Genomic DNA, 25,482 nt, shown 5'->3' on the forward strand with positions numbered 1-25,482 from the left:
ACAAATTATTGATCTATGATTACATTTAGGAGATGAGGTTCTCCAGGATGGAGTTCCTTCCATTTTTGTAGTTAGATAAGGAAATATATTTGTCGCCTTTGGGACATTAGAAAAGCTCAAGCAATTCTTTAGATATCACTGATTTCAAGAGCACTTGAGGGCAAAGCTGAAAGAGTCTTGTGATGAAATGAGAATTTATTGTATTTTTCCACTCCGTAAGAAGGCAAAAGGTTTACTGGCATTATTAATGAAGAAAAAAATCATATGGCTGCAAGTAAATGATTTCGTTAGTGTTACTGTCTGTAAGTTTTTGCTCTTCTGCATGCCCGCTTCCTCCCAGCTGGGGGCTGGCTGTTGTGTGAACAGGCCAACGACGTCACGGAAAAGCCCTGTCTCTGATCAGATGGGCTTAATATAAACCAGGTTTGCTGAGAAAGAATTAGAGAGGCAGCCACTGAACAGGAGAGGATTTACTCCAGCAGACCAGTTCACTATATCACACTCCACTGCAAGAAACAGACAGTAAGACCAAAGCTGACTGGTGGAGGAGACTGTGAAAAGTAAGGTGGTGCTGGCTGAAAAGTATTGGTTTGAATGTATTACTTAAGTGAAGAGAAATCATAGAACTAAGTAGATAAATGAAATATGTAACGTGGAATATAGTTTGAATTTGGAATTGAGTGCACTACAGTAAGTTATAAGACATTGTCTTGTTTAGTTGATTAAACTGTGGAACTCTCTTAAGGAAGCACTACTAATGTAGACTGTTTATTATTTAGCCAAATCAAAGTTAACATTTCTCATTCTGTCTTTTTGACAGGGAAATGACAGCAAAATATATGCTTGAAAGTTAAAATATTTAATTTTGTTTGTGAAGCAGTGTTTGTTTGATGCCTGGTCTCCTGCTAAAAACATTTCTTGCTGGCAAAGGTTTATGTGACTGAATAGAATTCAGATGAACTCATTTTGCAACAAATGCTGTAATTACAGATAGAAAATGGCATTGGTCATAAGAGGCAATATGCTTGGTAAAGGCTGATATTCAAATTACAGGTATAGTCTGCTGTTTTTCAGCACGTTTGTTTTATGACCTGCTCCGTACCTGCTCTAAAAAGTTTTCAAGGGTTTCTTGAGTTAGAAGAAGTAATTGGTAGTGTGCAATTTGATGAGCTGTGCACTTTTTGCAAACACGAAAGAGGAATACAGTTGGAAAGCGGCCCAAGATGTTTTAAAAGCAGATGCTCTCTTTGTTAATATGCAGAAGAGAACTGAGAGCCATCAGACTTAAGTCTAAAAAAGCAAAATGTATAAATAACTGTCACCTTGGGAACTGGAGAGCATCAAAGTAACTTTCCTAAAAATGGTAGCTGTGGACCACTAGGAATGACATCACAACATTCTGCCTCCAACCAAGGCAAAATCCATTCAAAAGCCAAATGTCATTAAAAGCCATGTTTAGACAAGAGGAGCTAGCCTGACTAGCTGCTCCTCAGCCAAATTAATTTGTTGATTTAAAAACTGTAAATGTATGAGCTATTTTCTCCCAGTGATAGCTCCCCTAGTGGTGTGATCAGGTACATACTCTGGGATCCCATCAGATCTCATTCTGCTCTCTCTTACACCCGTTTGATACCAGCTTAATTCCAGTGTGTGTAATGGAGTTGCTCTTTTTTTTTTACACTGGTATAACTGAGCACAAAATCAAGCCCCTTATAGCAAGACCTGTTGATGTGGTTCTTTTTCCACTGGAGGAAATGATCTAAATGTGCAGAGTATAATGTTTGTTGTTTTCACGACAGATTCAACTGTCAGTTGAGACTAAGCATGACACTTTGCAGGCAAAGAACAATTTCTTGTTTAACAAAGCCCCGGCAGATTCCGCTGGATTTTACTTGGGTATGCAGTGATGGGAGAGGGTGCAAGGAACCTTCACTCCATTGCATGGTCTGTGTAAGGGACAGGCACAACTGCAGTCTCTGTATTTCTCCCTCTGCACACCCCTTGAGGTGCACAGTGCCCCAGAATGGGCAGGGACCAGCACACTGGGAATTATGCCCTCTCTGAAGGTGGGCACGGTCCCCCATGTGATGGATTGCTATGAAAGACATTCTGCCTCCTACTGCTCCCTTTGGGGCAGTGCAGCTCCACACCATCTCCAAAGCAGGGCTGTGCCTAATATTCACAACTAGGGGGAGACAAAGGTAGGGCTTAGTATGTAATGCTGATTTCAACCTGAATCCTAAAGCCGTGACTATGGTTGGCGAACTAGAAATGTTAGAGGCAAATGAAAGAGGCAGCCGTTTTAATTCTTCTTTTGTCGGTGCACGAGGCATTTGCAGATACACAGGAAATACCTTACCACTGGGTTTTTTTAACATGGAGCCCATTTCAGATTCCTGGTGTGTAACATTTGCGACTTCGCTATTTTTCACTAGGGAAAACCCATGACTCTGAATCACGTCACCCTGCGCCACAGCACCAGCGTGCTGCACGCACAGCAGCAGCGCTGGAGCATCCCTGCTGATGGCAGGCACCTGACCGTCCACAAAGACCCCCACGAGTACAACGTGCGCAAGAGATACACTATGAACCCCGATGATTATTACCGAAGGAGTTGGTCGTCCGAGTCCTCCGATTCAGTCATTTCCTCCGAGTCCGGAAATACCTACTACCGGGTGGTCATGATTGGGGAGCATGGAGTGGGGAAATCTACCTTGGCCAATATCTTCGCAGGCGTGCACGACAGCCTGGACAGTGACTGTGATGTGCTAGGAGGTAGGTCATTGCATTCTGCATGGCTTATGTTTATTTAAAGCCTTTCCTGTCAATAGTCATCAGCAATAAGACAGAAAATTAGTGACGTAATTTAATCTGGAGTGCCTGAAACTGAGCTAATGCACACTTGGCCCTTCGTTTCAAAGCTGATTCCAGCACGTGCATCTGTCTCAACAATCGGGCTATGAAAAAAGACACTCACTGACAAAGGTCTAAGTCTGCTGAAATACAGAGAAAGGAGACCAGTACAGCTTCTGAGCCCTTTCTTTTTAAAAAAGGCAGTTGGAATCTGATTAATTCTTGATTGTGCTGTAAATACATTACATAGAAGGCCTGAATCAGATCTTATACCAGTTTCACACTGGTGTAACTACAGGCTCCAGTGGATCAACTCCTGCTTTACCCTGGTGTGAGGTAATAGCCTGGCCTGTAAATTGCACTGCCAGCCTTGTGATGCTACTGTTCTATGAGAAATCAGTGCGTAAAATCATTTGGAATTTTAAAGAAACTGTTCAGAGCTACATATCAGCAAGAGATAAGGGTAGAAAAGTAATAATCCCTGCCCTGCTTTACAGGTACCACCAAAATACTTGCTGGTCATTAAGTAATCCCACCAAATTTGTATGAAAATAAATTGCCTCAGTATAAGTTATTTGGGTTCTTCTTATTAGCATTTCATATCACCTGCATGGCACAGATCCCCCACTTCCCACAAGCGAAGAACAGATAACGATGCATCAGTAGTGTGAGGAAAAAATCCTGCTCCCCAATTAATTTGAGGAAAAAGAGGAGGCTGACATGGTCTGCAGCTCTTTGCTAGGCAAGTGCCCTTTACTATGCACCTCTGTTTTAGAGCGAGGGGACTCGTATTTTCATTATTCCCAGGGATCAATTAAAGCTAAAGGCCAAACAGTGGCACTGAGTCATGGGCCATGTTTTATGTGCGGGATACCCCTGGGGAGGAGCTTTGCTACAGCAGGATCTCCTGCGGCTCTGAAGACGTGGATACGGTCACCCTTTGGAGAAAGGGCAGGGGTTGCTCCCACTCTGGCTGGAAAAGTTTCACTGACCAGCGCAGATGGCCCCATCCCTCCACTGCCACTTGCCGCCCTTCCTCTTTGGGATGCCTAGCCAACAGGCAGCACCAGAGCAGTCTTTGTGTGCCGGGCTAGGAACGATTTATCACTTAACATGGCCTGGAATTAAAAATACAGGGTCCAACTCCTGCTTGTGCATGACCACAGGCTGGAAATATAAATCTTGGGAGCCTGAGGGGAACTTGAGGACCCCTTTGATGCACGGGACACGGATCAGCCAATCAGGTGTGTTTTCTTTTAATCTTCCACTGAGTAGTCCTGTAATCATGCAAGACATCATTTGCACTAGACGGGCCTTCTAGCAGCTATCTAGCCTGCACTCCAGCAGCATGTAAAGTACAGCACAGAACAAGCTTATGGTCACTTACACTCTTCTTTCTTGCAGACTTGCAAAATTGCCCTGAAAATCTACTAGCCCAGGCACCCCGCCTAGTCACCCACCTTCACAGTTATGAGGCCGGGGGGAGAGAAGTAATCCCCAAACCAATGATAATATTTTACTTATCTGAAAAATTTTACTTGTCCCAGGGAAGTGGAATTTTGCACAGCTGCTTTATGCTATATGATGGACCAGATCTTCTGTTGGATGTTGGTGCTTTGTGCTGCGCTGTTGACAGCATGTGTCCTTACAGCAGGTGTAACCAGAATTCAGAGGATCACCCCAGTCAAAGGGAGCCTCCAGTTAGTGTAGAATCAGTGTAGCAGTGCCTATGTTGTGCTATCTCCCTGCTGCTGATGTAGGGGACACGGGTGGGATGCTCCTATGCCATTGTTCCAAACACTGGGAGCTGCCAGAAGCCAGGGTAAGGTAGAACAGCCTTCAAGCTGCTCTAAACTTACTCCAGAGGACCAGTCCTCCACAGAGCAACCCCAAGATGAGGGGGAGTGTGAAGGTGAGCTTTATGCCTCCTACAGCCTGCACTCTGTTCAGCTCTGCTGGACTCAGACGTTTGCCCAGGATTAATCTAAGGCACAAGCACAAAGGAGAACCTACTGGGACTAGAAGTGAAATTGCTCCTGTTGGTTAGTGTTTTCTTTTTGCTTTCCTCCTTTAGGCCCGTCCACCCCCAGGTGGCCAGCTGTGTCAGCCCAGTGCCCTTTTGTTCACAAAGAGTTTCCCATTTTAAAGTTTCTGTGGCAGAACTGATTTTAAAAAAAACATTTGGCTATTCTTTAGTTACCCTTGGCTCATTCTACTCCATGGCCTCACTGTTTTCTGGCTTCCAGGAGAGTCCAGGATTAGGACTTGGGGAAAGATCACTTCACAAAAGCACAGTGGGAGCTTATGAGGCAAGAGCCTTTATTTAAAATACAGTAATATCCTCCATCAGAGTGGTTTGGATAGGTGCTTTGAACAGCATGGTGATGAATGTAAGCTGTCTGCCCTAACACTGGATTTTATTATGCTAGCAGTAACACAAGACTAGAGATGGACCCAAACCAAAAACATGCTTTCAAACACCCCAAACTTCAAGGGAGTGAAAGGGACGGGGAATGGAATCCAAATTTCACAGTGGCCCTTGATCTCTATAATGGCTTGGCGCGGACCTCAGATCTAAATACCTCTGAACCGTGTGTGGTTTGAAATCCAGATATGAATTTTGCAGGTCCTTACCCAGGGTTAGGCAGGTTCTGCCACTTCCTACCAAACTGCTGTGAAATGCTTCATCACCTCTTTAATGTTCATAGGTGAACATTTAGTGAGAAGCACTAACCTGGGTCAGGATAAAGCCAGGGGAACAAGGGACAGTTCAGGGGACTGTAGTGCAATAGCAGCATCCGTTTTATAGAGCCCAACAACCTTTGCCTCACACACCGCTGCCCGTTGCTAGGGCTGCTGGATGGCTGAACTGCTCAGAGCAGCAGTGATTGTTCACCCGAAAAGGGTCCCCGCTAGAGTGAAAACAAATATTTTCCATTACTAAGCCTTGCTGGAGTCTGTACGTCTGTCAGCTGCTCCCAGGGGGTCAAATGTTCAGCATTTGATTTATTTCTTTCACTGGTTATATTCCTCTTCCCCCTCCCCCACCGTATCCCTGCCCTGCATAGGATAAAAAGCTTTTCAGCCAAAATCATGAACACTAGTTGCAAAATCTTTCAGTCTCGTTCATTTGCCATGAAAATTAAGAAAAAAACGGTAAAGAGACATAGGGCCACATGCACTACTCGTGAAAGTGGATACAACTCCACTGAAATCAATGGACTCGCTCCAACAGTGAATTGGATTCACTGAACTCAACTTGGAACAAATTATATGTATATGGCTATTTTTCTTTATTGCTACATATATGACAAAGGAAGGAATGTATTGCTAACATTGTGGATTTTTATTCTAGAAGACACATATGAACGGACCTTGATGGTAGATGGTGAAAGTGCAACCATTATGCTGCTTGACATGTGGGAAAATAAGGTATTGCATTCAATTCATTTTATTCAAGTGCCAAAGGGAAATTAAGTATGAATGAGTAGCAATACTCTAGTTCTGCTAGGAACATGCAGTTGTTGAACAAATAAGGAGGTGTTATCCATAATTCTATGGTCAGTGAAAGCATGGGGACTTTAACAATGTCCAAGTTCCTCCATGTAAGTTTGAAAATGGCAAAGAAATTTCTTTGTCTGATTTATTATTAAAAACAAAAATCCTGGAAACATGATCAGAGCTAAATTTGACCTGGGCATAAGCAAACACAAGTTAATGAAGTCTATTGGTCAATTTTTGCCCTGGTTTGTGCTGGTGTACATCCCTGTTACTTTGGTTTTATACTGGTGTAACTGTGATCAAAACCATACCCAGCAAAGTTACACCATGGTTGAATTTGGATTGAGTAATATTACACTTTTTCTGTAAACACTCAGCTGGGCTTCCAGTTAAGAAAGCCAGGCTTTTGCTAATGCTGGCTGTATCTATTTTATATTATCAGAGTGAAGAAGAATGGATCCAAGATCACTGCATGCAAGTAGGAGATGCATACTTGATTGTCTACTCCATCACAGACCGAGCGAGCTTTGAGAAAGCCTCTGAACTAAGAATACAGCTCCGCAGGGCACGCCAAACAGAAGATATTCCCATTATTTTAGTGGGCAACAAAAGCGATCTCGTCAGGTGCCGTGAAGTCTCTGTGTCAGGTATGGAAAATTACCATGACAACCACTTTATAACTTTAAGAGCCATATACTGTCCTAGATCTGCTTGAAGAATTCCCACTGATGTCTGGAGTACTCTATGGCTGAGAATGGGTGGAATGGTTCAATAGCAAAAAACAAACAAACAACCTCAACCCCAAAATCCCCAGTTTAAGGGCCTGATTCAGCTCCCATAAAGGTGAATTAAAAGGCTCTCTTTAATGGGAGATGAATCGAGTCTTTGGTCAACTAAGTCTCTTCCTGGAAACTTATCCGTGAGTGTTGGATGTGCAGTGTCTACAACAACACAATAAAATAAATCAGCATAACCAGAAACGGATGAGAAACTCCCCCCAGCTTAGGTTTCAACACAATCCCATGACCATTGACTGTAGAGCCTGACCTTTCCAAAGGTATTCACCCTCTCCTCTGTCTTCCAAGAAGTTCCTCTGATAGACCTTTTCCCAGGTCCCCATGCAAGGGGAAAGGAAAGCTGATCTGGACTTTACCCTGCATTCTGGCCCCTGTCACAATGGCCCTACATGAAAACTTCTCATGGGATACGTAGAGCAGTAGAGCACAAGAGCTCAGTAATATTACTAGGCTTCTTATTTTCATTTTCACATTCTTCCTAGTGCTGGGCTGTTAAAGGCACTTTGCCTCGAGTGAAGGCAGGAAGGTGGGTTTCATTCTAAGCACTCTATGAGTCAACCACCTGATGTGTTTGGAGAGGGAGGGGAGTATCAGAGCATGCTGGTATCCATTTAGAAGAAGATCATTAGAGTTAGTTTAGGTTCAAATATAAAAAATAAGGGCCAAGATTTCAAAGTGGCTTCTAAAATTATGGGCATAATTTAGCTAATACCTAATTTTTTGCACATGTTGCTGTTCACCCTAAAGTTTTTGCTGTTCAAAGACTACGATTTGTGTATGCAATCTGTAGGCCCAGTCCTACTCCTTTCAATGTTAGTTGCAAGTTTTACCATTGACTTCAATGAGGGTAAAGTCAGGTATATTTACACATACAAATCAGGTAGGTAGGAACTTACCCATTCAGGGTATTTCTACACTGCAATAAAAGACCCATGGCACAGCCATGGCTGGCCTGGGTCAGTTGAGTGAGGCTCAGGCTGTAGGGCTATAAAATTGCAATGTGATATTAGGGCTTGGGGGAGCCTGGGCTCTGAGATTGCAAGGGGGAGGGCTTAAGCTTCATCCCGAGCCTGAAAGTTTATACAGCAATTTTATACCTATACCGCCCAAGCCCTGTGAGCCTGAGTCAGTTGACCTGGGATCTGAGACCTGGGGCTGAGGGTTTCTATTGCAGTGTAGACGTACCCTAAATGTGCATGTGGAAATCTGAGTTTTGGCATATGCAAAATTATGCCTGCAATCTTCAAAGCTGCATTTTGAAAATATGGCTGTAAATGGATCAAGCAGTATGTTGCTCTCAATAATGGTAACCTCATTGCCTCTGTCACGAGTCACTGAGGTTTCCCTGAAGTACAAGTGACTCTATTTGGAGCATTTATAGATAGCTCACATTCTGTACTGCGCATGGCACTGTATTCAGCAGCTTTGCCCTTCTCCCTTTTGCTTAGGGAACGTGCCCTATCTGAACGCTATGCCTACTGACATAGATCCCTTACCATTTTACAGAGGGCCGAGCTTGTGCTGTTGTGTTTGACTGTAAGTTCATCGAGACCTCCGCAGCTGTCCAGCACAACGTGAAGGAGCTGTTTGAAGGAATTGTGCGGCAAGTGCGGCTAAGACGAGACAGCAAGGAAAAGAATGAGAGGAGGCTGGCATATCAGAAGAGGAGAGAGAGCATTCCTAAGAAAGCCAGGCGGTTCTGGGGCAAAATAGCTGCCAAGAACAACAAGAATATGGCCTTCAAACTTAAGTCTAAGTCTTGCCACGACCTATCAGTACTTTAAGAAGGTTGGACTATGACAGATGTTCTCTTCTGTGGACATTGTTTAACTACATTGTGAACAATAATCAATCTATATTAGATTGGACTACAAGAAAAACATTTTTGACTTGGATTTACGGTTGTAATTGTGACAAAATGTGCTGGCAATAAGCACAGCACAATGCATGGAAAACAAAAGCCTTTCTTAATTTTTTTGTCAGTAGTTTTTGAAAAAGCTTTCTCTTATACACCAGAACATCCTAAAGTTAAGCAGGGTGTGTTTTTAAATGTATTTCTTGTTTCTCTTGTTGCCTTTGGATAATAGTATAAGAACCTAAACACTCATGATCTGGGGAATGAATTGCACCCTCTCATTATTTTTGGAAAAATGTGTAGTGAAATGATGAACTCACTGAGAACTGATCCTTTTCCAAATAGTTGGTCTGATTTTCTTAAGCATCCAAAATCTGCATTTCTCTAGAATAGTCACTGAGACACTGTCTTGTTTCCAGGGGTAACACCCATGAACATACACATCTCTTACTTCTAAAAATTTAATATTTAATGGAAAAAGTACTTCTAGCCAAATGATTTTTCCCCTCTGATTTTCATACTGTGGGACAGTCAGCAACAAAAAAATCAGATTAAAATGCAAAATGCATGAAGCGAGAGATGCCAAATTTTAAAACCACCTGATCTTTTATAAGAAACCACATGGACTTTTTGTACCCAGACTTGTGTATGCCGGAGCTGTGCTGTATTTATTTCATTGCAAAGCAATAAGCATTTTTAGTATTGGGGGTGAAAAAGTATTTATTGTCAGGTTTCTTAAGAAAAACACTTTAATGTTTTCTAGCTAATATCTTTTTCAGATTATGCAAGTTTTTATTTACATGCCTTGTAATAAAACAAACAAAATATTTGACTGCCTTTGAGTACCAACACGAAATCTCAAAGATTTTATTGGAAGTTAAAGAAAAGATTTTGATTGTTTGGAAAGCATCTTATGTGTGTGTGTACACTGAAGATACCTAACAGGTATTGCTGATTACAGACTACTTAGCAATTTAGAATCACAAGCAAAAGTACCCAAGATATTGTAAAATGCTCTTAATGCCCAATATTCCTTATACCCAGAGTGGCACTATGGTGATAAAGATAATAATAGTTCATTCGTACAAAGTGTATTTTGTTTAGAGATCTCAAAGCACTCTACAAAGAAAGATAAGCATCATTTTACAGATGGGGAAACAGAGGCAGAGAAGTGAAGTACCTTGCTCAAGGTCACCAAGCATGTCACTGGGTGCTAGAGCGGGAAAATCTCAGTCCAGTGTCCTATTCCTAAAGTAGTATTTGAAACAAGGGTGTTGTTAACACAGAGACCCACTCTGGACTGGGATATTCAGGGACTTTGGGTGCACAACTCCAAGGTCAGGGCAGATGTGCAGCAGTTCTAACATGCAAACTGGTAACTGTGATGGGCCAAATGGCCACCCTAGTAGCTCAGGTACCACAAAGATGGGTGTAATATAGATAGACACACAGAAGTGAACTCCACATCCTGTGCTGTACAGGATTTGTTTACAAAAGGCCTGGAGTCAGCTTGCTGAGTGTTTGAAGAACACTACCTCTACTGACAGACTAGGTTTAGTACTGCCCATCAGGGAGTGAGCAAACAACTGTGCAGAATTCATACTTTCCAAAGAATATAGTACTTCTGCTGTAGAGTACATTGCCTAGCAATTTGCCTGAAATAATATAATTCGGTATTTGGAACACAGAAGAGACAAGAGCACCACGTGATTCTATGAATTCAGAGGAAAGTGTAATTTTGAAATGAATGTTTTTTGCATGGCCTGGATACAATTTAAACATAGAATCATAGGACTGGAAGGGACCTCGAGAGGTCATCTAGTCCAGTCCCCTGCACTCATGGTAGGACTAAGTATTATCTAGACTATCCCTGACAGGTGTTTGTCTAACCTGCTCTTAAAAATCTCCAGTGATGGAGATTCCACAATCTCCCTAGGCAATTTATTCCAGTGCTTAACCACCCTGACAGGTAGGAAGTTTTTCCTAATGTCCAACCTGAACCACCCTTGCTGCAATTTAAGCCCATTGCTTCTTGTCCTATTCTCAGAGGTTAAGAAGAACAATTTTTCTCCCTCCTCCTTGTAACAACTTTTTATGTACTTTAAAACTGTTCTCATGTCCCCTCTCAGTCTTCTCTTCTCCAGACTAAACAAACCCATTTTTTTCAATCTTCCTTCATAGGTCATGTTTTCTAGACCTTTAATCATTTTTGTTGTTCTTTTCTGGACTTTCTCCAATTTGTCCACTTCTTTCCTGAAATGTGGCACCCAGAACTGGACACAATACTCCAGTTGAGGCCTAAGCAGTGCGAAATAGAGCGGAAGAATTACTTCTCATGTCTTGCTTACAACACTCCTGCTAATACATCCCAGAATGATGTTTGCTTTTTTTGCAACAGGGTTACACTGACTCATATTTAGCTTGTGGTCCACTATGATCCCCAGATCCCTTTCCGCAGTACTCCTTCCTAGGCAGTACTTTTATATTTGGTCAATCTAAAGCAGTCCAGACAGAAGTATTCATTACAATATCATAGTTTAGAGCTACTGTACTAACAGAGCCTGGTACCATTCAAAACTTGCAGCAGAAAGAAGTGGGCAAAACTTTTTAGCCATTAGTTATTTTCTTCTACTATATAAGTTTCATTGAATTAATGTCCTCAAATTGCTGAGGGGTTGGGGGTGGGGGGAAATTCCTTGGCCTGTTCCATTTCAGTCAAGCCACGGTATTTTATAACTCCAAATCAAACAGGCTTTGAATCTATACAGTCCTAGTCTTCCAAACAGAGGTGTTAAGAGTGGAAGCCAGTAATTTTTTACAGCACGGTTGGTTGGCACATACAGTGTCGCCAACCCCAAATATTAAATAAATCATGTCAGGGCCACAAAATTAAAGAGATTGGCTTAAAAATCATTATAGCTTTTTAAATAAAAAACTGGGGCTCTTTTTATTTGCTTTCGGCTTCATAGCCTTTAGTGTGCTCTTGCTTCTTCTTTTTGAACTTTTCTCTTGAAACCAGGAAGGCTAGAAACTTTGAGTTGGCAGCACTGAACATACTATGGCTAGAGACAACTGTCTAATTTCAGACATGTTTACAACCACTTAGCTCAAGTGGGTCATAAGGGAATGGACAGCAGAGAAGGCACTTCTGCAGGCTGGAGTTGTATTTGGATAAACGCTACGTAATCTCCCTGAGTAGCACAGAGAGGATGAGCTGAGAGGAAAACCTCATCTGAGCCAAAATCTTTTAGAGGGGAGTGCGTCTGAGTAAACACACCATTAGCCCTCTTTCCTTCCATTCCTGTGGAAATCATCCCATGGAACTTCACACAGCTGGGCCTCTGTGGGGTTTGAGGAAGCATTTTTGGGCAGGAAGGTGGGGGTGGAGTGTCACTCCAGTGGATTTACCTGACTAAATTCATGATGTTAGTATCAGCATGAACTACAGCTTTGCATCTTGAAACCATCCCTGGGTGAATGCACTGTCGGCCAGTGGTGGGCAACAATGCGTGAAGAAGGTGTGGTGCATGGCGGGCAAGCAGCCTGGCGAGTGCCGCAGAGAGTCTGGGCATCCATGTGGCTGCCCTAAACCTCCAAGGAATGCCCAAGAGCTTCAGGATATCTCTGTGGATCTAAAGTCCTCTGTGGGTCAGGATGGCATTGCTTCCTGCCCATTCTGTGATCAGACTCTGACTCTATCTTATAGTGGAACAGAAACTCTACAGCAGGGGTGGGCAAACTTTTTGGCCTGAGGGCCACATTGGGGTTCTGAAACTGTATGGAGGGCCGGGTAGGGAAGGCTGTGCCCCCCCAAACAGCCTGGCCTCTGCCCCCTGTTTGCCCCCTCCCACTTCCCACCCCCTGACTGCCCCCCTCAGAACCCCTGACCCATCCAACACCCCCTGCTCCTTGAACCCTGACTGCCCCCTCCCAGGACCCTCTGCCCCTTATCCAACCTCCCCGCTCCCCAACCCCTTACCTTACCCTTACCCTTGTCACTCAGAGCAGCAGGACTGGCAGCCGCGCCGCCTGGCCGGATCCAGCCATGCCACTGCACTGGCTGGCAGGAGCTCACAGCCCTGCTGCCCAGAGCGCTGGTGGCATGGCTAGCTGAGGCTGCAGGGGAGTGGGGACAGCAGGGGAGGGGCCAGGGGCTAGCCTCCATGGCAGGGAGCTCAAGGGCCAGGCAGGATGGTCCTGCGGGCCGTATGTGGCCTGCGGGCCGTAGTTTATCCACCTCTGCTCTACAGCCTCAAAGCTGTGGATTTTTTTCACCTAATGTTGGCCTTCCAATAGGTTCTTCCATGGGAGAAGGCAAGATACATGCCTATTTAACTATATTTAATGCACTTTCACTGCAGTACCTGAGTCCTTTGTATCCATATTTATAAAGATGTCTCCTCTAATTATATGCCCACAATCAGTTATGGGCATAATGGGAGACATCCAAATGCCTTATTAAAGGCTACTAAGATGTCTATATCCTAATATTTGTGTTTTTCAAATTTTCACTCAGAATTGTCACTAGAGCATCACTTCAAAATAATTTGTCCCTTGGAATCTAAATTTAGTCAAAAGACAAAATGGCCCATTTAGAGAGATGACTATAGCAAATGGGGTAGGGGGAGGAATAGCTCAGTGGTTTGAGCACTGGCCTGCTAAACCCAGGGTTGTGAGTTCAATCCTTAAGGGGGCCATTTAGGGAGCTGGGGCAAAAATTGGGGATTGGTCTTACTTTGAGCAGCGGGTTCAACTAGATGACCTCCTGAGGTACCTTCCAACCCTGATATTCTAATGGACCATGGTTTTATTTTGACATTTACAAGAGAAATTTGAGTCATGATCATAGCTGATTATCATCAAGTTACTAGATACAGAAAATTTCACCCTTCATAACAGCTGGCTGGTGAATAATCATGTTACTTAATTGGTACCTTAAATACTGGGTAAATATTGACACTTCAGACCTTTACTATCCACAAGCCTGTTAGGTGTTGATTTCAGAGGGCAGTTTCAAGAAATGTGTAACATCATAGAACAATGTCAGGGGCCCTATTGGGGTACCTATAGATAAACAAGTGCTATAGGCATTCCAACAACAGAAGAGGCATTGAAATTGTGAAAAGAAGCGACAAACAAATCCCAAATGCAAAAGCATCAGAAAGATTACAAAAAAGCGGTTCGGGGACTCAAACCATTGTGTTGGCTACTCATGAAGTCAGGGCTACAGTAATAGAAGCTAACAAGATCATTGCTCCGTTGTCCACAGAGATCTGGCAGTAACTGTGGAATCGTTGAGTCATAAGATTGATAGATCCAAGGCAACAACTATGAAATTCCTGGAGCCTGGATAAAATAAAATAAACGTAGCAGCAAAAAATTCTAAGATCATGTGAAATGACTAATTATTACAATAATAGCTCTCTTAAAAAGACAAACTATATCAGTGACATGAAATAGGGAGAAAGTTCCACTTTCAATTAATTTCATCTTGACAGATTTAATGCCAGAGGAAAGGTTTCTTTATTAAAGTTTTAAGGAATAACTATAATAGTCACTAGGTTCCCACCTGATATCCTACGTGAAGGAATTACATTATCTCTGTTCTGACAGCACATGCATCTCTAGCATATTAAACTGCACACATGTCGTCTTGTGAGGATTATTGATAACATTTAGGCAAGTATAAGATATAGATTATAAAAACGGAGAGATGAATACTGCATGGTTTTAATCCACATATGTGCAATATTTTTAAATTACACCCCTTGGAAATCTTTACAGATAAAGGGCCAGATTCTGGGTCTACTGAGGGTATGTCTAGACACCTGTGGCTGGCCCGTGCCAGCAGACTTGGGCTCGTGGGGCTTGGGCTGCGGGGCTGTTTCACTGCTGTGTAGACTCCTGGGCTCGGGCCGCAGCCTGGGCTCTAGGAGTCTATGAGGTGGGAAGGTCCCAGAGCTCAGGCTCCCGCCAGAACCCAGGAGTCTACACGGCAATGAAACAGCCCCGTAGCCTGCACCCTGCAAGCCCGACTCAGCGGGCATGGGCCAGCTGCCGGTTTTTCTTTGCTGTGTAGAAATACCAGGCTAGTTTGTGTCACCTTGGTGTCTGGCTGTGAATGAAAGAGGGAGACAAAGGGCTCAGAAAGATGGAGCCTAACTTCCTGATAATGATGATTATGCTGATAACTTTGTTGACTCAGCAGACATAGCAGTGCAGTATTGGGGTGGGGAGCTGGACTGCAATTAGACACCTGCGACTGGGCCGTGCCAGCTGACTCACACTCTCGCAGGTCTCAGGCTGTGGGGCTGTTGAATTGTGCTGTAGAGGGCTGCAGCCCGAGCTCTGGGACCCTCCCACCTCACAGGGTCCTAGTGCCCAGGCACCAGCCCGAACATCAACACCACAGTTAAATAGCCTCTTCGCCCGAGCCCTATGAGCCTGAGTTCCCTGGCAAACGCCAGCCATGGGTGTGTAATTGCAGTGTAGACATACTGTAAGGGGTAATGTCCTTCAGAGGAGATGTTAACCCAATGTCCTTGTTCTGTCTCTGATGGCTGTTTAGGTGGATGTTATGGAGCCCTGAGGAGAACCAAAAGATTATGGGATAACACAAGTGTCCTGGCCAGTATTTTCAATTATTAACATAGATGATGTCCTAAACAGGTGTATATAAACAAAGACAAATCCTATGCTGACTAGGCACCCCATTCAACCCTACTGAAGACTATCGGACTGCACAGGGTATAACTCACTACAGACCTGAATCTATACAAGCTAACACCCCCCCATAATGAAAATATAAAATCAAGACAAAGCTCTGGGGTAGGACTTTGCTTTGGATATCCTTGTGGATATGAGGCTGAGATATGCTTTTGTCTCTTTGGATAGCAAGCTTTATGGGCAGAGACCTTGGCTCCTGAGCACATTGCTGGTGCTTAACAAATAATACAGAAATAAATCATAATATTCAATAATGATTGCTTAGTTTTCCTACATTAATAGAAGGGCCAAATTCTACCCTGACTTAAACCCTGTTAGCTCTGCTGATCTCCGGGAGGTTTTTAACTCATTGCAGGCAAGTCAGGGGAGAATTTGGCTCATTCAGGGTTTGTGTAAGTGGGGAAATTACGTGGTGAGAACAAGATGTTAAACATGACTTAGCACTCAGTGTAGACAAGGACCGTTGTGTTTAAATCATGTTCAAGTGGTTGCAAACCCTAGGGTTAACAATGATCAACTGACATAATTTTAAATATGACGGTCTGTGTCTGCATTGAGTGTTTAACATCATGTTAGTTAAGATGTGATCTAACATGCTGAAATTTCCAAATATAGATTGCCCTCACTTTAGTTATCACTCTGAAAACACCTTCAAACTATCAGGCCCTGTATAAAATCCAATCGTGTTCAACAGATTGTTAAGTGAAAGAAATTGAAATGTCTCCTGCTTAGAGTATGGAGTGTTGTTTTAGCCATGTTGGTCCCAGGATATTAGCGAGACAAGGTGGGTGAGGTAATAACTTTTATTGGACCAACGTCTGTTGGTGAGAGAGACAAGCTGTGATACTTGGAGTTAGTTTCCTAGAGCTGAAGAAGAGCTTTGTGTAAGCTCGAAAGCGTGTCTCTCTCACCAATGGAAGCTGGTCCAATATTACCTCACCCATCTGTTTCTCCTTAGAGTCACATTTACAATGCCATGATATTAATGGCTTTTTGCCTTGTAATACTGACGCTCAACATGCCACCCACTCACATGTTTTTCAACTGCTCTGGAGCAACAGTTGACTGGTAGATCAGGAACCTACGACAATAAAACCATGGGAGTGCGCCTAGTAACAAACAAACCCGGTCCAGACATCATTTGTGTCACATCATCATATAGATAATAATTGACTACATGAATGATTAAGGCAACACACTTCCTTTATTAAAATATTTATTTTTAGCATTTGGATACATTTATTTTAAGTTTAAATGACTCTTTAAAAAGCAGTCATATCAGTGTGTTTATAACTTCTGGTATGGATACATTCTGTGGAGATACCATGTCATCAAAAACCAGTGTATTTCAGAATGTAATGGAGCACTGAAAATCAAAAGGAGGGATTACTTTCTGTGAAATCCAATGCATAATCTCATGGGCGGTGGGTGAACCCTCTCCCTCTGGGGAGGCTAGCCCCTGGCCTCACCCCTTCCATCCGAGACCCCGCCCCTACCCCACTCCCCTCGCCTGCTGGAGCCCCGAGCTCCCCGCACCGTGGCCAGAGGAGCCCCGGGCAAACTGCCATGACCCCCAGGCAGTTCAAGCACTGGCCTGAGCCGCCCCAGGCTGCCGGCTGGCCCGAGCACCATCCCAATGCCCAAGCCAGCCTGGGCTGTCGGCCGGATGAGCCCCGAGCTCCATGCTGCCAGCCCAAGATGAGCCCCCACTGACTTAAGGGGTGAGGGGGAGCGAGGGCGGGGCCTCGGGGCAGAGTGTGGGCAGGGCCACAGCCTAGATTAAGGGAGGCTTAGCCTCCCCTGGCCTATTATACCTGCCGCCCATGCATAATCTTAAATATGTACAGTTTGCCCTGAACCAAGACCCCAGATCTGAACATCTACTGAACTTTAGTGAAATTGTTCACTTTCACACTGGGCAAAATAACAGGAGACAGCTGCATAGCGAAACACAGGGAGAATTCAAAATATCATACAGACATAATAGTCTTACACTCACATCACTGAAACAAACCTAGTTCCCAAAGTCCCAAAATTATCAACCATTAGACATTCACACCTCCAGCTCTCCAGAAATAAGTGATTCCATGCTGAAACAATGCCAGACCATTACCTGAGACAAAGTGAGTGGCACTCAGGAAAGCAGACAGCAGGAGGCAACAGAAAGGCAGTGCTCACACAAAGTGAGCAAAGATGGGCATAGAGGCAGAGTTGGCATGTCCAAGAAACCAGCGCTCTGCTTGTTCTATCAGATGGTTCTGAAGTCTCATCCCAGTTCTCTCACTAACTCTTTATGATGCTGACCAAGTTGATTAACCCCTCTTGGCCTCATTGAAGTAAATAGAAAAACCATTGGATTCGACATGGCCACAATTTCACCTCATGTGTTTTCATTTTCCCCTCTGTACAATGGGGAAAAATACATTTTTACCTTCCTCTCACTAGGTGGCGTGAGACTTTACTGAATGATAGTTTTGCTGCCAGCATGGTCCGTGCTATTACCATGCTAACTCTTCGGTAGATGGTGAAATCATTGACAGTTGCTCAGTCAGAGGCACTAAAATTCTGACACCGGGGCTTTACTTTGTTTTTCCCTCTGTTCGTAAACCAGTAAAGTATGATTTTCACCTCTTAACCAGAATTTAATCCTGTGGCATACGTGGCCGTCATTGCTCTCAGGCTGCTATTTAATGCATTAAACAATAGGAGAACACTAAACTGCTATTTTTCAGACTACAAACTGCAGCTGCGAAATGTGAGAGGTGAAATCCAGGCAATTCTGAAGTCATGGGAGTTTTGCCATTGATTTCGCGCCTGCAACGACAATGGTTGTACCCACCAGTGAGGGAACACATCACAAACCCAGGTCCTAGCTGCTGATGAGCACCTATTATAATGACAGTGGTGCCTTTTAAATCAGTGTCTGAGATGTTTTGTCACCTACCCATTCTGAGAGGACTGTCACTATGCAATGCCCATCTAGTGATAAGGGAGTGAGGCGGGGACTGTGCTGTGCACAGGGCTCGGGAACATGTCACTGTACCGTTCACCTTGTACTGTTCCTGCGGTAGAGGTTAGGTGTATGTTTCTGCATGGATTTCAGGTGATGTTACACCTAATTTCAGAGCACTAGCACCTTTCTATCATCTGAAATGAGATTTTCACTAACTTAGCGTCCCTGGGATCCTTCTAACCCCATTTACTGATATGTGACTTACACCATTTTACTGCTCATCACTGACCTAGTGGCAATGAATTGTCTAGGACATTCATTATTATTTATCTGTATTACTGTAGCACCTACGAGTCCTAGTCATGGGCCAGGACCCCACTCTGTGAGGCACTGTGCAATCCCAGAACAAAAACACAGTCCCTGCCCCCAATCTATTTTTATAATTGTAGAGTTTTAAAAATACAAATGTACTTTTTACTTGGTTACAAGATACAAACCCTGTATTTCTGCTGCAAGCAAAATTTGCCTTCTTATGGACTACAAGCTCAGGCTCTTGTTGCAAATTAAAGTTCTAATAGGAAATCCGTAAAGAGGGGCACACAGTTGCTGAAATAACATCTTGTTTACCCAACTACCATTTGCTTTCCACTCATGCAACAGCCTTGTAAGAAAGACACTCTGAGCCAGATTCTGCAAATGTTTACTCATGCAGTAGTCCAGCTGAAGGATTAATCCCATGAGTCATTCTCTGTAGGATTGGGCCCTATCCTCTTGTTGGCTCATCAACTGACTAAATACCTGATATGATCTATTATATAACACGTGGGTGAAAAGCTCCATTGCTTTCCTTCCGAAGAAGAAATACATCCCTGGAATGTCTCATTTGGTACAGCTAATATTTACTTTACAATTATATCCTTGACACTGTGGGGTAGAATTTCAAGACATTTCATGCCTTTGCAACAAACTGAATCTAGAAAGTGGACATGTACAAAGCAAACAAGCATAAGGTATATTTAACCCAAGCGAGAATACAGGAACGTGCCTGCCTGGCTTTTTCTGCGCTGCTCAAAAGTAGTTGGAGAGTGAATAGAGCTATGAATATTGTTATTCAAGTGTAATTTTCAAAGAAAAGTTGTATGTGTAATGATCTTGGGGTTCATTAAATAACAAACCAGGGAATGAGAAAGGAATAAAACTTTAATAAAACAAACTAGAGAGCATCTCTGGTGAACTGCTGCACACAGCCATGTGGTATTCCCAACCCCTGCCTCCAGGGCACATCTCCAAATTCCCATATTCATAACACTGTCCCTTTTGAGGGAGCGTCTCTAAATTATAATCTTCTACAAACATACCTCTACATCTTCCCTCTTAAAGAAAAACAAATTAACTCTTATAAACATATATATAAACAGCTAACAACTATGTAATAACACATGTATTACATTCTCAACCCATGTAGTGCATTTCCATAAACCCAATGTGCCAACTACCTACAGAGGAGAGGTTACTAGCACATCACTCTCAGGTGAGTCTTTACCACTCTCTTTCCTCAAATACCCTTTTTCCAGGCAGGTTAGCAAATCTCTATGAGTCTTTCAAGACGTTTAATCTCCCATTCTGATCTTCTCAGTATCAGCTTTTCATCAGAGTCTGAGTTGTTCTCTTGTTTCTTGACAGTTTCTTTTTTGTGCATTGATGATAAAGGATCAGTCAGATGGGAAATGCCAACATCCACACTTACTGCCAATGTGTTGGAACTTTCTGAGATTACTCATAGATCCCTTTGATTACATCTAAATGTGTCTCCTTGGCCTGTCTGGACTACACAAGACCTTGGATGCAGCTGTTCTTTAATGGTACCCCTTTGGTGCCAAGTATTAGAGGTTTGATTCCTCAAGCACACTCTATCACCTGGGTTAAGAGATGGGAGATCACAGGCCTTTTTGTCAAATAGTATTTCTGCTTTCACTTCTGACTTTCTTTCATCTTCCATACGGTTTCATTGTAATTAGATTTCAGCAGGTTATCAGTAATTGATAAATTAGAGCTGATCCTTCTTCCCATTAACAGTTGCTGAGCTGGAGAAAAGCCATTCTCCAGGGGTGAACTTTGGTAAACCAGTAACGCTTTACACAAATCTCTCCCACTGTCAAAAGTTTTTTTCATAAGGTTCTTCATTGTTCATATAAACCTTTCCACAAGACCATTTGTTTGGGGGAGGGGGTAATTTGGATTTGATGTTTTGTGATGAAAATCCCAATCTATGGCAAATTGCCTAAAATCTGCAGTGGAAAATTGCAGCCCATTATCACTAAAGACTCCATCTGGAATTCCATGTCTGCAGAAGATTCCCTCCATGCCGGCTATCACAGATTTACTATTAGTACTGTGCAGTGTGCAAATTTCTGGATACAGAGGATAATAATCTGTGACTATTAAATAATCCTTTGCCAGGTAAATTGCTGACCTTCTCATAAGGCCTTTGTGGAACTGGATGAGGTCTCAGTGGCTCTGTTTGTTGGCCTGGCTTGTATTTAAAGCATGAAAAGCAGTTTCCTACCACATTAGTAATGTTGTGATTGATCCATGGCCAATACAGCATCTCTCATGCTCATTGTTTGTACTTCTCAGTTCCTAAATGATCCTCGTGAATCTTTTGAAGCATTTCTTTTCGAAGGCTCACTGGAATTACAATCCTACTGCCCTTGAAAATCACCCCATCTATCACAGTAAATTCATGTCTGCAGTTCCAATAGTCTCATATACTTGGACAGCAACTGCTTATTTCTTCAGGCCACCCTTTAATTATCACTTCTTTAAAGATTAACGATTCATCTTTCTTTGACTGGGGACGTAGCATCATTTCAAGGGCTAAAATCTTCCTCTTATCAGGTTTTACACCTTCTTCAAACTTAAAGTTGTTATACATAGCCAATGCTTTCCCCCCAACAGCATGCAAAAAGACTGATGATTTCACTTTATCATTTTTCTCCTCTGCCCCTATGGCTGCTAAATACAATTTAAATCTCTGTCTGAATTTTTTCCAGTTCTCTGCAACATTGCCTGACAATTGCAGACTGGATGGAGCTTGCAATACATCCATTTTTGGCTTCCCCCCCATTCTTAAGACAGTCAAACTACTATTGTGCTCACCAAATACATGCAAAAGCTTCTGTGTCTGGTGTACCACATGCTTCTCTGATGCTTCCCACAAGTTAATATTTTTTTAAATCTCATTTTAAAGCCAATCATGATTTTTGGGGCCTGACAATTGATATAATATATTAAATGTCATGCTTTGGATGTATTGAAAGTATTCCTATAATCTGTCAGCTAAAGTAAATTATATTAGTAGAAGTTATTTTAAGGCAAACTAGAAACCATTGTGTTAAACAATGCAAAGGCGATTTACAATTTTGTATACCATACGCAGCTCAGTTACTTTTCTCCAGTCAAAATAGTTTAAACTTAACACTATTGGAAATGTGTTTAACCATAAGGAGAAAACACTTCACAGCAGGAAGGTTTCCTGTTCCACTTCCTTAGGACCTAACCTTGCAAACTTCTGAGCTCTCTCAGTATTAGCTGAAGTGAGTGCACTCAGCACCTTGTAGGAGACACATGCGAATTCATAGGATCAAGCCTATAATGAGCTGTGTAGCCTGATTTAGGGCGTACTGATAATATGAATTGAATGTATCAATTTAATTTCTATTTTAATGTAATGTAATTAATTATTAACATTAATAATAATTAATCATTAATATTAATTAGTATGGTTAAAGGCTCACCAATCTGTTTGATCAGAAGATAAAAGTTCTTGTCCCAAATCAGGCTCCACAGAATTTACAAAGGACCCTTGGCGGTATGACAGGAAGCTCACACTGAGACAGATATAGCCTTAAAGACTTTTTATTCAAATCAATAACAGTAAGCAAATGGTAAAATACCAGAGTTACAAAGTTACAATTGCATTACTGCTATTCAAAAGATACATATGATAATATAGTATTATATGCAACAAAGCTTTGATTAATACACCCTTCCTTGATAACCTGGTGGTAAGAGACACAAGACCAGCCTTGCAGTTCAGGTTTCTCAATTCTTGAGTTAGGGATGCAGTGCTTAGAAAATGCTAACAGCTATCAAAGCTGACTAGGGTTTACTTGACTAACTTAAACTTAAAATCAAAACCTAATAAACAAACAAAGAATAAAACTTAGGGAAACCAAGCCTAGCCTAGTTCCCTTGAAACTTAAAGTTTAAGAAGAACAAGTATAGCCTACTAATAGTAGCAGTCATCATAGATAGATAGAATCGATAGAGTAGAAGTAGAATAAGTAAGAATAGAAATGGAGTACTCTAGTGAGGTGGGTTACCTCTTTTATAGGGCAAGTGCCGGAAATCCTTCCTCCTATACCCAAATTTCATTCCTCACCCACAAAATGTTAGGGTATGCTTACCCCATAGGCTAGTATGTATATGCATACTGATGACAGGTATATACGAACATAAGTTTCCTTGTGGCGTGCCTGTTAAGTCTGTGGGTACAACATTGAAAAACCCCCTATGCTGTTCTCCATTGTCTATTGGTCTAGATAAAAGGTCGTAGACATAGGCGTGGGTACTTAGCTATTTAGGTAACAAGATATAGATCAACTTTGCTTTGTGAGTAAAAGATTTTAATATAGATCTGCTAACTTTGCCTTAGCTTAACATACAGGATATGGCCTGTAGGTCTCTTGCATTACAGCCAAACTTACTTTAATATAAATTTATAAACCTATTACAATACATCAAATACTTAAACTATAAGAAAAGATATATATATACGCAAGCAAGCAGGTTAGTCCTATAGGCTACAGCTGCTGTTCTTTGTTTTTATAGATGTACTAATAAAGTGTGCCTGATCCCCCTCTGCACTGTAACCTCCCCTCCCCGCAGTGGAAAGTCCACTAGGCAAGGTTTTGCTAGCACAGAATATCTGCAAGTTCCCCCCTGCTGGGACTAGCTCAGCCAAAGAAGTGGTGGGCATTGACTCATTGCACAACAGGATGGCCAAGGAATGCTCTGATACAGTTTCTTCCCATTGCGGGGTTACCTTGGGCGGCTCTCGGTCAGCCGCGCAGCGGGGGTGCTAAGGCAGGCTTCCTGCCTGTCCTGGCACTGCGGTCCGTGCTGCGCCCCAGAAGTGGCCAGCAGCAGGTCCAGTTCCTAGGCTGTTCCCAGTTCCCACCCCGCCCCCAACTTGAGCACTGGCTCCACAGTTCCTGGCCAATGGGAGCGGGCGGGGGGGGGGAGGCGGAGCCTGCAGGCAAGAGCTCCACAGAGCCGCTTCTGCGCCTCCACCTAGGAGCCAGACCTGCAGCTGGCCGCTTCTGGGGAGCAGCATGGTCCACAGTGCCAGGACAGGCAGGAAGCCTGCCTTAGCCCCCCTGCTGACTGGGAGCCACCTGAGGTAAGCCCGCATCCCAATCCCCTGCCCCAGCCCTGAGCCTCCTCAAGTCTGGAGTCCCTTCCCGTACCCCAAACCCCTTATCCTCAGCCCCACCCCAGAGCCTACACACCCAGCCCAGAGCCCTCACCCCGTCCTGTGTCTCAACCTCATGCCCCAATCCCCTGCCCCAGCCCTGAGCCCTCCCAAACCCACAGCCCCTTCCTGCCCCCCAAGTCCCTCATCCCTGGCCCCACCCCAGAGCCTGCACCCCCAGCCCAGAGCCCTGACCCCCTCCCATACCCCAACCCCCTGCTCCAACGCAGACCCCCTCCCACACCCTGAACCCCTCATCCCCAGCTCCGTTGGGTCGTGGGCATCAACAATTTTCTTCAACTGGGTTGCCAGAAAAAAAGTTTGAAAACCACTGCTCTAGTGTCTATATTCATACCCAGAAGGCTGACAAAACCTGCTGTCTGTTACACTGGTGTAATCTCCTTGAAGTGCACTGCTGCATTCAAGCAGAATTTAGCCACATGGCTGTATTAAGGCTTGAGAAGCAATGAAGATGTGAGTGTATATTAGTTGACAAATGCATACTGTGTCTTAAATTACTGCCTATTTGCCTTACAAAGTAATAGACTATGACTAGAGCTGGTTCGGCATTTTGTGTCACAATAATTTTCCCAGCAGAAAATGCCCTTTTCTGCAAAGTCAAAAGTGTCCAATGGGAAAATCGGAATGGCGGCTCCCAAGCTGCTGGACTAGAAGGCTTTCACCTGCTGACAGAATGTGAAATTGACAACAGACTTCTAGGAGGCCTGAGCTGAGTGCCCTGACTCTGCTTCAATACTTCGCCCCCAGCTTCAAGGCCAAAGAGACAGACCACTTCAGTTCCCTGCCTCTCCGATGGGGGGCTTGTGAGGAGAATGAGCAGCTGGGCTCTCTGCTTCGCTGGCTGCTGGAGATGGTGGGGAGGCAGAGCAGAAAGTGAAATTGACAAGACCCTTTCTTGTGGGCAGCCAGGAAACTAAATTTTTTTTCTTGAAATCCCTTCCCACAAAAAAAATTTGTTTTTACTTTTTAATCTTGATTTGGGATGAAACATTTTGCAAAACCACAACATATTTCACAGGAAGGTATTTCCATTATCTGGCCAGCTCTAAATACAATGAACACAAAGTACAATATGCTAAAGATGTGGAGGTTACATTAATTTTCATCAGCCAGAGTGTTTGTACTTATGACTTCCATCCAAGTAAAACTGGAGGCAGAGAATGAACTAAAATAGCTGCATTACTAATCTTTGAAAATCCAGAGAAAGTGAATATAAAATATATACTGGTGTAGCTAGCCC

General features: G+C 43.2%; 1 protein-coding gene across 1 annotated transcript; it reads left to right on the forward strand.

The window, feature by feature from the left end:
* The first annotated feature begins 411 nt into the window (after nt 1–411).
* Nucleotides 412–9,835, forward strand: GEM (GTP binding protein overexpressed in skeletal muscle). Its single transcript, XM_007052900.4, has 5 exons — nt 412–560; nt 2,436–2,775; nt 6,209–6,285; nt 6,797–7,001; nt 8,658–9,835. Exons 2-5 carry the CDS (start codon nt 2,445–2,447, stop codon nt 8,933–8,935), a joined length of 891 nt encoding a protein of 296 aa, XP_007052962.1. The 5' UTR covers nt 412–560; nt 2,436–2,444; the 3' UTR covers nt 8,936–9,835.
* Nucleotides 9,836–25,482: the final 15,647 nt, after the last annotated feature.

The sequence above is a fragment of the Chelonia mydas genome, chromosome 2 (genome assembly GCF_015237465.2).
Source record: "Chelonia mydas isolate rCheMyd1 chromosome 2, rCheMyd1.pri.v2, whole genome shotgun sequence".
In the NCBI taxonomy this organism is placed as follows: Eukaryota; Metazoa; Chordata; order Testudines; family Cheloniidae; genus Chelonia; species Chelonia mydas.

Bases quoted from the DNA above. Each gene is read 5' to 3' on its own strand.
- GEM (XM_007052900.4), top strand. From the start codon at position 2,445: ATGACTCTGAATCACGTCACCCTGCGCCACAGCACCAGCGTGCTGCAC. The intron at 6,286-6,796 runs GTATTGCATTCA...TTATATTATCAG, and splicing joins TTGACATGTGGGAAAATAAG to AGTGAAGAAGAATGGATCCA. The intron at 7,002-8,657 runs GTATGGAAAATT...ACCATTTTACAG, and splicing joins CCGTGAAGTCTCTGTGTCAG to AGGGCCGAGCTTGTGCTGTT.